Here is a 12,818-nt window from a genome sequence, read left to right as displayed (position 1 = left end):
CATGTTGTAAATGATACATTTATTAAAAGAGCCACATAAAAAGTGCTTATTTTCAGAGTTAGACCAATGAGCTTCCAGTATTATGAGGGATCCATATTCATTCAATATACAGTAGGCTTTATAGTATAAACAAGAACAACCTGTCACCAGACACTGATAGAGAAATACGTTGTTATTTTTCATTGGGCTTGTCCAGAGCAGCAAATGATTTCATTTGAAAAGTGGCACTTATCTCGTAGCATTAAGAGGACAAATTTAAAAGAGATCATATATATATCATATATTACTNNAAAAGTTACTAGCAATCTATCTCTTTGTAATCCTTTTCTGATGTTCCCCGTGCCCTTACGTAAAGGACTGGTGTAGTTGCTGATCCCAATGACTTCACCCTCCCATTTCAAGCACGTAGAAGAAACTATGTTGCCCGCAAAATGCGCAAATATGAAAGGGCCTATATAGAGCCAGTGTTTGGTTTGTCTGTTATGGGCTAATGTAGAAACATAGAAAAGGACCTGCTTGCTTTGTAGATTAAAAAAAGGCTCATTCTAAGGTAATGAAAACACAGCAATTCTTATTTTCAGGTGATTATACACTGAACACACACTGAAAACATACTTATGAATATTATATTTAATTCAATAGAGCCTCCTAAATGTTACACACTGGACCTTTAAAGTCTCATTTTTATCAGCATTAACCAAGGAATTTAAGTTGTATCTTTAAATTTGATTTGATTTTGATGCCATTTCCATGTAGCGTAGAAAGAGAACATTTTAAATTTGTATCCAAATATATGCACTTATCTAATAAAGACAAGGCAGTTGATTAGACACACATTGGCACAGATACTTTCATAACCACCATATGAAAAAAATTACAGCAGTAAAAAGATGAGTGAACTGTACTTTACAGAAAGAAACATTGTGCATTGAGAACAATATTGTATATTGAAAATGTGGAGTTGTGTATCAAATGTCAGGACATCAAGAAATGAGGAATATAGGAAAAAAATATTTTATACACTGTACAGAGGTACATTAACACACACATACTGTACATGAAATTTAAAGGCAGTTCACAAAAAGGTTCATACAAACAGTATTATCACACTCACAGAATTACCCATTTTCACGCATAAAAACTCACTCACAAACCCAAAACATAACTACAAGATTTAATCATTAATTACAGTGCATTAAGTATCAAAGTTAGTTCAGTTATTCCCCTTGTGTGAAATGCCACTTTTCTTTCAAGTTAAAGTGCTTTTAGTAATATTACTAAACATATTTACCCCAATAAACAAGGAAAGAACATTCATATCAAAGAGCATAATATTTTCAGGTGCAACAAGTAACAATGTTGTTAGAAACTATCGGGTACATAAAATATGATACATTCCTTTAAAATCCTTCATTAAAAAATAATAATATGGTTCCAGTATTTTCGCCACCTGTTGCAGGTATTTTATTAATAAAAAAAAAGAAAAAGAAAAACAGTACCGTGATTCAGTGATTAACATCCATACCAGACATTCAAGTACACTGCAAAAATCCTCTCATCGAGTCAATTTGTCTGTAATAGAGTTCCTTTTTTCTTAAAACAGGTGAAACATCTGCAAGTGTGGTGAGAATATTTCAACCTATTTTCAAAAGAAATCCACTTTTTCTGAGAAGTTATTCCCACCAGCCTATGGCTAAATTATAGACAGAAATGACCTGATGAGTTTTTTTCAGTGTTTGAGTATCTTCCAGTTACAGTAAATCAAGTCCTTTCCAAAAAAGAAATATGAATGTAAGTATAGAAAATGGATGACTTGATAATGTGCTGTACATTTGTACATGTTGGGTTTGTAACTTGCTCTCTCTGTAGTTGGTTGCACACACAGATACCTTTGGTATCACTTGTGGTTACAGTAGCATATTGGTATGTGTGTTTGTGTGTGGTTGGGGGGACGGTGGCAAGGTGTTCACTTTCCACAACTCAGATATGTGTACAAGTGGGGGAGGTGTTTTCATATGAGAGCTTGACTTCTTCTGTTGAGCAGCTTCTTTCTTTTCTTCCTGTCTGCCTGTCTACTTTATCTCAGTTTCACATCAACTTTCTGTAACCCCTTCCTGTCTCTGTCTTCCCTCACACATTACTAATACGTACACTTAGTGGGCTGCTATCTCTAATGCGCCCCCTTTCTCGCCCCTTCTCTTCCCCCCTGTAGCTCTCTTCCAGTCGCATCTTCTCTGGATCTGTCCCATCCTCCTTGCCTCTGTGGTGACGGGACGCCTGTGATGGCGGGCTCGGTGGCAGGGAGGTCTTAAAAAAGGGTACGGTTTTGGTTTTGGCCACTTTGTCGAAGAAGGCAAAATCGGCTACATATTTTCCTGAGGGAGACAGGGAGACGACGGGGGGGAACTCATAGCCCCAGAGGATCTCATCTGGCAGGTAGGATGTCCGAACCTGGCAGGTAGCGGAGGTCGGCTCCACCGTGGCACTCATGATCACCAGCAGCTCAAAGTCAGCCAGCTCCGGGTCTGTCCAACCACCACCTGGATGACACAGGAGACCTTAGGTTAACAACAAACTAGAGATTAACAGTAGACAAAAAAAGTAATCATCAAATCATCAAAAGAAATCATTTCTTGTGGCCACTTGGGGGCAGCATAACAAGATATTATGGGGAACATGTTAGTAAAAAGTTGCTTATTTACACGACCTCCAGACACAGAGCAATATTCTTATTCATTCTGAGTCACGTGTCGGGCAGCCTGACAAATGTAGGTCAAACACTCCTTAAGGAAGTATCTGGTTCTTTTGCAGCTAAATTCACACCAGGTGTACACCAGCTAGGCGCTATCTTTGTCTGTCTGGTGTTTGGTGCTCGACAGACACTACAGGTTCATCTGGCCGGACAGCTGGAGACAGAGTTGATGTTGCTGTGCAGAAAACCACAACAGTGAGCTAAAATAAGTAATAAGAGTTATGGGGAACTGTAAAATTGGGTGGTAATTCTTTGTGGGTTACTACAAGTGATACTTTCTCATGGCATATTAACATAATTTGATCCATTGTCAATATGCGTAAAGGAGCTAAATTAAGTAACAGTGTTTCATCACAGATAATTTGGCCTCAATGGAGCTCCGTTAGTAGTCTCATGCCATTGTCCACGAGGGGTTTTAATTATCGTATTCAGCCTGCGCTGTATTTTAGAGGCCAAATCCCAGTTGATTAAAAAGAATGCAAGCCTGGGTCACAGATTGATTCATTCAGCCAAATATGCGGGTAAGGAAAGACACACAAAAACATGCACACACACAAAAGCACAAACACATCCTGAAATTTCCAAAACATAAGAACTCCCCATTTGCAGACCGATTCCAAAAGCACTCATCTCACATGCAAACACTCATTTCATTTGAACACACGCACAAAAGTAAAAGCTGTCGCATGTTGGAAACATTTCAGTCATAAATGTTGAAAAACACATGCAGAATATACTTGACATTCATCGACACACAACCCCAATAACACAAAGACATATGCACTCAAACAAGCACACACCTGCATCAACAGGCCTCACTCAGAATGCAGACTCTGTCATCTGTCTAAACAGTCCTTACCCTAACCCAGACCCAGTACCGCTCCCACCGGGGAAAAAACACCAGGTTTCGCAACCGCTTGTACACACTGCGACAAACTCGGTTGAGGGATTCTCTATATTGACCTATTATGGGCGGTGCAAAGGGCTCATCTGCATTTATGTAGTAATCTTCCTAGGATCCCCAGGATAGGGATGGTAATGTCCGTCTGTCGGTTGGTTGGAAGGGCCACCACTTTGGTCCTTAATATCTCTACGACTGCTCTGTGGATTGCCCTGCAATTGTGTACAGACGTTCACGATTAACAGACTATGAATCCTTACCTGCTTAAAATCAGCATGTTAGCATTGTCTTTGTGAGCATGTGTGTGACATTCATTCATTTAGTTAGCTAGTAAGTGTGATTAGGTATCACACTAAATATGAGTCTATATTTATAATCAGCCCTGCGATGAGTGCAATATTCCCCTCTTCTTTTAGCGTGCTGCAGATTACTGGGGAAACTGAACAGCTGTAAAGAACTTATAGCTATTGTTTATAAAGCAACATTGTTATGATGATTAATTATCATTTTTGGGACCTTTCTTGTCTGCTAGCCACTAATTCTGCTGTTGTTTCACACGCTGCCATCACCTGATCCCTTCACACTTCACACTACCATCCTGTTGCTCATCAACCACTTTTCTCAACTCAAAAGCTTTTTTTTTTCATTCCCCACAGCAGCACCCACAGAGTTTCATTTCTATAGAACATATAGAAAGATGAGTAATCGATGGTGTTTCTCACAGTGTGCAAACACACTTGTTAACCTTGTGTGGTACAATGTATATACAGCTATTGTTAAGAGGAATGTGCTGATATTTTAGCTCAGTGGTTTGGACAGCCATGACCCCTCTCCTTTAGACTGTCTTCACAGTGTTCTGCCCTTCTGATTCAGTGACTCACTGTCACATAATGCCAACAAGATTTACACACTGTTGCACTAGAAGCCAGTATTCAATGTTCCTATCTGAGCTGTTTCCTGCTGAAGGTCCCTGAAAGTTTGTACACGTTGAGAACATAAAGCCAGCGTTGCAGGGAGCTCAAAAGCTTTGTTCAAAGAATCAGTAAGGACAGAAGTCTGCTCAGTCATGAGTATTATCATGAATGTATGTCCAAGAACTGCAGACTTTTTAAAATGTCCGTTAGGGAAAGCCATCCATCCATTCATCCATCCATCCATGATCTATACGTAATTACTGTGCAGGATTGCAGGGAGCTGCAGAGCCTATCCTAGGTTACACTGGGCCAGAGGTAGAGTACTGTAAATCACCTACATCCCCCAAATCACCAAATAAGTTGTAGTTTTGCCATTTTTATTTTGATTTTAATTTATTTTATTTTTAACAAAAGGCTGCATAGGTTTTAAGGTAGTATGAATGATTTCTTTGGTTGTAAATGCTAACTTTTGCTCAAGACCTGCTCACTTGTAGTCTAAGATACTTTCAGTGCTCTGCATGAGTGCTTTTAAGGCATCACTTCCTGATTTCATGACAGGAAATAACTCAGATGAAGCAACACTGGGGACCTGGCCACAAGAACTGGGTACTGTTACAGTTGGCACATAGAACAGGGATTACTGTAGCGCTATGGGGTAGTAGGTCTCGCTGTCCACGTGTAACCCGGTTAAACTATGGCAACAGTTAATTACCTATGAGTCCACAGATTTAACTGCAGAGGACTAATCTAAAACAGGAACGGCTGCAGCTAAAAAAGGTAGGTTATGATGAGGAAGAGCACAGCATAAAGGTAACGTAAGGACATGACAGGAAACAAAATGAAACAAAGAGAATCACAAACCAGATCAAATCAGGTAAATCAAGTGTGTCAAGTAATGCCAAGGAGGAAACTGTCTACAATAAATGAGTAGCGTGAGTGTAAATAACACCGCGCTCAGAGTCCCTCAGTACTGATGCCTTTGAGGCTTCCAGTGCTGAGAGGTCTGCGCTGCTGTAAGTGGATCTGTGCAGGCTTCGTGTCAGCACCCCGGACTGTACAGCATTGTGCTCTAATGAGGGGTGTCTCTGGCGATCTCTCTCACACACATTCCAGCCAGAGAAACCCTCTCCTCCAGTGCCAAATCAGCCAACTCTGAGGCAGCCAAGCACGCAGCACATGACCATAAATACCAATACACCTACATATACAAACATACCGAATGTACATACAGTTATTCTCCAGAGACATACAGTATGGAACTCAAATGAAGACACTGACCATTCAATAAAACATATTATACCTTTTATCATTAAATTATTGTTGGTACTAAAATATACTTTACAAATTCCTGTTAGAAAGCAATAATAATAATAATAATAATAATAATAATAATAATAATAATAATAACCATAATAACAATAATAAAAGATAATAATAACCATAATAACAATAATAACAAGGCAATTATATGTACTTTTGTGCTCTACTGTGTATCAACATTAATATAAAACCCTCATAAAACTATTGTGGTATTTGATATATTTTATTCTATTATTAAAGTTGAAATAATTAAAATAATTTTTTTCTACTATACTGTGTACGCTTTATGTGTGAGATAAAAAAAATAGTGTGAGAGTGTAGTTTTCTTCTTGACATTTATTTGTCAGACCTGCCACACAACTTGGCATGAGAGCCATGATCTACCTTTTGCTGCCCAGGCCCTGAGGGGGCTGTTGTCGTCAATGATGTGGTAGAAAGTCAGGGGGATGATGAGGAAGGGGCTGTCGCTGGATGTGTCCACCTGGAAGGGTACGTTGCGCTGGTCCAGCCGTACTGTCTCGCCCTCCTTTGTGAGTGACGTCTGAAGCAACTTCCCCGTCACCTGGGAGCCAAGATGGAGTCAGTAAATGTAGCCAAGAGGTTGCAGAAGGCATCCTGTAACCAAAAGGCCCCAGGTTTAATACCTGCAATGGCCAATATCTTCATCAAAGGTGATGTGTCCTTGAGCATGGCACAGATTGACATGCTCAGTAACTGACTGTGTCATTAATTACATTTTATACCAGTTAGATTATTACTGTTAAGCAAGCATTGAAAGGACTTTAATATATTTATTTTATTTACAAAATGTGACAGCCTACTACACTACAAAATAATGAATGCTTGCCAATATTTGATAGTTCAACAGCCCTTTTAAAGAGCTTATGGTTCTTATTAAGCTTTTCTGTTATTTTTCTTCACTGCATGGCCTTCTAAGATAGACCGGATGTCAGTGTCAGCAGGTTCAAATACATTTGGCATCAGTTAAAATAACAACAATAACAATAAAGCTCTCCAAAGGTATTCACAGAGATACATACACACACACGAGATACACATAATAGGTATTTTGGGTTGTAATTACTACTGATGAGGGCAACACTCACACAACTCACATTATATAAACTTAAACAACTTGCATACCTGGCATCCTAATAGCAGGCTTTTGCGCATGTTGGCCACTCGGATCATGAGGCAGGGGCGATCCTCATAATTTGACACAACAGCGTGTTGACTAAACTTCACTGTCTCGCCTCTCTTCTTGGGACGAGCAACCTACAAGAGGAGGGAAACGTGTCACGGCCATTGTAAAGGTGGATTTATAATGATTCCTGTTACAACATGATGTAAACACTTCACATAACCTTCAGTTATCATTTACAGGGCTTTTGGATTTCCTCTTTCTCTGTTTAAGATAAGTTAACCTACAGTAAGTGATTGAGTAGTGAAATTACAGGGGCATAAAAGAAAGGTTAAGACTACAAGTGTGAAGGAAACGGTTGAGATAACCCTGCTTTTGACAGATAAGAATGGTAATAATCAACATAACCTGGAAGTTTAGAGCTAAAAATACGGATAGCTGTAATAAAGATACTGGGTGGGGAGAGGAAGAACAGATTAGGGTGAGGAGGTTTAAGGCACCAGCCAGGAATTGTAACATCCCCTGTTGATTAAAGGCATAAAATTCCCAAAGATACTTTAAAGGAAGAACACACCAGTTTTTGGTGAAATCAAGTGTTCATTGTCCTACCAATTAGTGTATACAATTTATTACAATTAATACAAGTGAACACAACAAAATGTGTTTTGTACAACATGTAGCTAAAAGATACAATGTGTTCTCTTTTATAATTGGGTTGTAACTCTACAGTGACATTTCATATTAAACCTTTCATTTGTTTTACAGTTCATACTGACTTAAGAATTGTCCAATGGGATGTATAGTAAGAAAAGGTCAAAATTATGTGTGAAAAGGCAAAAAAAAAACTTTACACTCTTTTCTGTGTAGAATTTTAAAATTTCCAAATGTAACGCCCCCTAGTGGTACCTTCGCAAGGAAGGTGCCAGTGATGAAGATCTCCATCACCATGGTAATGACCAGCTGAAAGATGAGCAGGACAATGGCGGCAGGACACTCCTCGGTGATGCACCGGAAACCATAGCCAATTGTGGTCTGAGACTCCAGAGAGAAGAGGAAGGCTCCTGTCAGGGTCTTCACCTCCATTACACATGGGGTATGGTTGGAAGGGGGGTCAAACTCTGGAAAAAGAACAGAAGATCTTGGGTTTAGGGGTGTAAACAAATTATCAAGGAACATTTTGTTCCCTCTCTCGATGTTCTGCCAGGTCTTTCTCACGCTCTTTCTGCAATGCAAAACTGAATTTCTGCGTGTCTTTCTTCAGTGTTTACTCATTCACAAAAAAGTACTTGTACTTCATACATCCGTTTTTTCGAGAGAGCCAGAGGACTTTTCTCTTCTTTTTTTCTTGGTGTCACGATTTCAATGTTCTCAAAGGTCTTTGAAAATGTAATAAGTATTATCTGATCTTGGCATAAAAAGCAGTCAAAACATTTCTTGAGCACATGAAATAATATTTTCTGATCACAGGAAAATTAAACATGAGAAATAATAATGGGTATTGGCCTCCAGGTCTTCTGCAACATATGATTTAACTAACAGTTGTAAAAGTAGAAGGACAATAAGCAAGATTTTATCTGACTATAATATATCTGTGTGGGGCTGATAAGGTTTATGATCAATACCAGTAACTCATATCTTACTTCCAAATTTGTCTTTGTTTGGTCAACACTCCTAATTTCCTCACTCCATCTAATTGCACTTGTAAGTGCAGATTGACTAGCATTGTGAGGTGTCTCAGGTACTATTACGGGTAATGACAATATGTGTCATTCTCAATCCAAACAAGACTAAGAGTCTACAGTCAGAGGCTCTGCAAGGCTGTACTTGGCTGTGCTTTGGGCTTAACGTGAGCATGTGAACATATTCACAATGACATTGCTAACATGGTGATGCTAAGCAAGTATACCTTCATCATCTTAGTAAAGATATTTGGTCAGTATATATCTAAACATTGAGTTGAAGATGGTGCAAGATGAAAAGTCAACCAAAGTTATTACAATTAATCTTGGGGGAACATGAATGCCTCTACTAATTTGTTGATCACCAAAGTCATATAGGGGTCATCCTCTGGGGATTACTAATATCTGTTAAAAGATTCATGGCAGGCAATCCATCCAGTATTTTCTTGAGATATTTCAGTGTGGACACCTCTAAATCAATGTTGCTAGCAAGGCCCAAAGCCATAGCGAGGTGTGGTGTTGGAGATATATCTCTTTGATGCTTCTGTCTGCAGATCATCATTACTTAAGTGGGCAAAAGGTCTTTCCTGCTTTTATTTTTTTATTATTTTTATTTCTTTTCTCCTCTGATTCTGCACTATAAATCTCCACCATCCACCCTCCCTCCTTCTTACCCAGCAGATCTCCATGCACCATTGCCACCAGATACCAAAGCACTCCAAACAGGAACCAGGTTCCAGCAAAGGTGGCAGAGAAGAGAAAGAACTTGTAGCGCCATTGCATGTCCAGGAAAGTCGTCCAGAGGTCACGAAGGTATAGTGCGCCTCGCCCGCTTATGTGCTCGATGCGTACATTGCTTCGCCCATCTTTGGAGAGGACTCGGCGCCTCCTTCGCAGAGCACTGGGCCCTACCACTCCTGTTCCTCCTCCACCTGCACCAGCACCTCCGGTCCCCCCTGTGGAGCCCAGCAGGGGCTTGGTGATGTCAGTCTGCGTCTGGGAGTGGCATACCTTCTGAGGGGAGGAGCCCTCAGAGGAGGGGGGAGTGGCTGAGGTCATGGCTGGCGCTACAGGGGGTTGGAGACGGATAGAGGAGACAAGAAGAAGAAGAGGTAAGCAGAAGAAGAATGGTGGGTAAAAAGGGCATACATGAAAAGACAAAGACAGGTAAGAAGGGGAGAAAAAGGGGTGTACTGTAGGTTGTACGGTTGTATGGGCAGTAAGATCAAGTGAACAGCTGGTGAGTCCAATAAAAATGTGCAGGATGTGTGAAAAAGGATAAAACAGAGAGCGTTTGATAACCGCATGAATGAGAAAAATGACAGAGTGGAACATTTGGTCCGAGAAGAAGAAGAAGGGGATTAGAAGAACATTTTTCAACTGGACAGTGTTGTGGCTGTCCACGGTGGTCCATTTAAGCCCCCTTTTCGCCTTTCACAGGAGGCAGCTGGCCTTGTCAAAATAAAAGCCTCCTTTCAGCATGAAGGCACAGCTGCTCTTTCACATTAAAAGCTTGATAGTGCAGGCTCATTCACGTGTCGGTTGCATAAGACAGCTACTGAATTGAGATGAGGAGACACTGGTGGCTGTTATTCTACAGGAAAAAGATTAAGAAAAAGAAGTCTTTAAATTTTAATCAAGGAAGCTACTGGACCACCCTCTTCCATTTTGCTAAAAGCAGTTTTAAAACTGTGCTTAACTTTTTTTTTGCCTGTTTTTACTGGAATAGACCTCAATTATGCTGCAGATGTGACAAATAGATGTGCATTATTCTAGATCTAGTTTTTGAAAGTTGAACAAAAAGTCAGTGATGCTCCTGTCCACTGACTTTTGTGTACTTTTGGTATGGGGCTGTTTTTCATGGTTTAAGCAAGGTCCTTTAGCTCTAATTAAGAGGAATCTAAATGCTATTACTTACAATAATATATGTGTACAAAGCAAGGTTCATAAAGAAGGTTTTCCAGGTTTAGTGTGGAAAAACTTGATTGGCCTCAATGTCAACCCCATTCAGCACCTTTGAAATGAACTGCAACACCGGCCTTTTCACCCAGCATCAGCAGCTGACCTCCTTGATGCAGTAGTTTCTAAGCCCTGGAGAAATCCTTACGTGTGGGGTGCCCTGGTAGCCCATCTGGGAGAGTGCATACCACATATAAAGGCTGAGTCCTTACTGCAGCCACCTAGTTTTAAAGATTGCCTGGGCCTTTAGCTGCACATCACCCCCTCTCTCCCTGATGCCTTTCCTGTCCCTCTCTATTGTCACTAACCAAAATAAAGCAAAAATGCCAAAAATAAAGAACTAAAGAAATAGAAAAATAAAGCTTTCCTTCATCAGTGGAGGCTATCATAGCCAGATATTTATTCTTGTAGTTTATGTTCATCAATCATATACACATATCATGTTTAGGTGTCCAAATACATTTGACCATATGTGTGTGTTGAATATGGCTGACTTGAATGAGTGATGGTGTAGTTGTATTCTCACACACTCAAGCTGTTTGTTGTCATTTAACACGTGTCAAGTGAATGCCTGTGCCAGAGAATGGTGGTGTAATGGGATGGGATGGATCAGTATATAAGTGTCTGTGGATCTCAAAGTGCCAGCAGTATATTGACAAAATGAGAAGCCCCCACCCTCCATCTCCCACCCCAACCCCGGGTGCCATGGCCACTTATTGTCACTGTATGGGTTGTTCTCTGTAACCTCTTAACAGTTTTAACCTCATCTGGGCTGCAGTTTCCCTTTCTCTCCGCCCTTTTTCTTTCCTTCTCTGTCACTCTCACTCACTGTTCACTAAATGGCCCTTTTGTCTCAAACGGCCTCTGCTTTCCGGAGCGAATATAACAAAACCAAAAACAAAACAACACAAACAAAAGCCTAAGAACCAAGACGATCTGATACGCTCTGTCCTTTCCTGTCCTTTCTGACCCTTCCCTCTCCTCTCTCCGTGCTGGAGCTCACACTGAGTGAATGAATAGAGATCTGTGTTGATCTGTGCTCTGAATACTAAGATATGGAGGGGGAGAGAGAGGAGGGGGGCGGGGTCAAGAGGAGGGCCATGTGATTGGCCGTGTCCATCTCCAGCTGAACTCTGAACCCTGCAGAGCTCCTGCCTACACATACAGTAAACACACACTCGTGTATTGGACATATAGACCTTTTGAACAGTTTGAACACAATACAATACCATTAATTGTCCAAAGGAATGTTTGATTTGCAAAGCAAGGACCTTACGCACAACATAACAGCTAGCAACTGCACATATAGTCATTTATTCATTCACTATTTGAAGATTAAGGCTGTTGTTATTTTATATTTAGCTCTGTTTTTAGCCAACCCTTTAAGGAAATTTAGGTGATAAATGTGTCTGCCGTTTGGTGTTGGACAAGTAGTTGTGTACAGCAGGTGAAAACAGTGCATCTAGGAACGAGTTTGATGAGAGCAGCGAGAGTAAACGAATTTGCAGGTTGTAAAACCAATGTATTAAAAAATACTAGAACACTTGTTGGAGCTAAGGCAAACTGCAGGGTCTTATGACATTTTTTTGAATGTACATCACACATTCTCAAAGATTAAATAGTGAATTTTGGGACTATTTTCAGCTGCGGATTAATACACATTTGGTGCACATTTGATTATTGCTGGTAGCATGATGGTGTTCTGTATATGGAATTGGCTCGTGATAAACTACAGTATAAGTTAATCGCACTGAAGGTGCATGTCACCCAGTTCAACTGGAGTTATGAGTGAGGGTGAGAATTGCAGATGAGGCTTTAACACTTATTCTTACTTCAGGTCTTTATTGTTGCTTTAGGTCTTTTTGTTGGGTTTGTTGATATGGAAAAACGAAAAACAGAAACGATTCACCACCCTTGTTATTCGCTTATATAAATATCTACTGTGACCAACTGTTCTTAAAGAACATCTACAAAGCAAGCCTATATAGGTATTTAGTGAGCCGAAACAATATTTGTGAAAGTTAATTCAGTCTTGCTGACAGGTAAATAGTTGATGGGAACCCAATTCACACTCTCTTGTGAAATGACTTTTCCACTCATTTGAAACCACATCAAGCGTTAGGAACTTCTTCCTCTTCTGTCCGGCTTCTCC

At 40.2% G+C, this 12,818-nt stretch overlaps 1 protein-coding gene across 1 annotated transcript; it reads right to left on the bottom strand.

The window, feature by feature from the left end:
• Positions 1 to 308: 308 nt before the first annotated feature.
• On the bottom strand, positions 309 to 9,774 carry kcnj10a (potassium inwardly rectifying channel subfamily J member 10a; the record flags this gene model as incomplete). The annotated part of the gene is given in 5 exon segments (XM_035674845.1): positions 309 to 2,540; positions 6,272 to 6,449; positions 7,031 to 7,162; positions 7,935 to 8,146; positions 9,382 to 9,774. Coding segments are annotated over 5 exon segments (1,317 nt in total). The 3' UTR covers positions 309 to 2,130.
• Between the last annotated feature and the right edge of the window lie 3,044 nt (positions 9,775 to 12,818).

Source organism: Morone saxatilis, unplaced genomic scaffold (assembly GCF_004916995.1).
Source record: "Morone saxatilis isolate NCDOM2014 unplaced genomic scaffold, NCSU_SB_2.0 Contig4, whole genome shotgun sequence".
Lineage (NCBI taxonomy): Eukaryota > Metazoa > Chordata > Actinopteri > Moronidae > Morone > Morone saxatilis.
The sequence above is the reverse complement of the archived record's forward strand: the minus strand, read 5'-3'. Positions and strand labels throughout refer to the sequence as shown.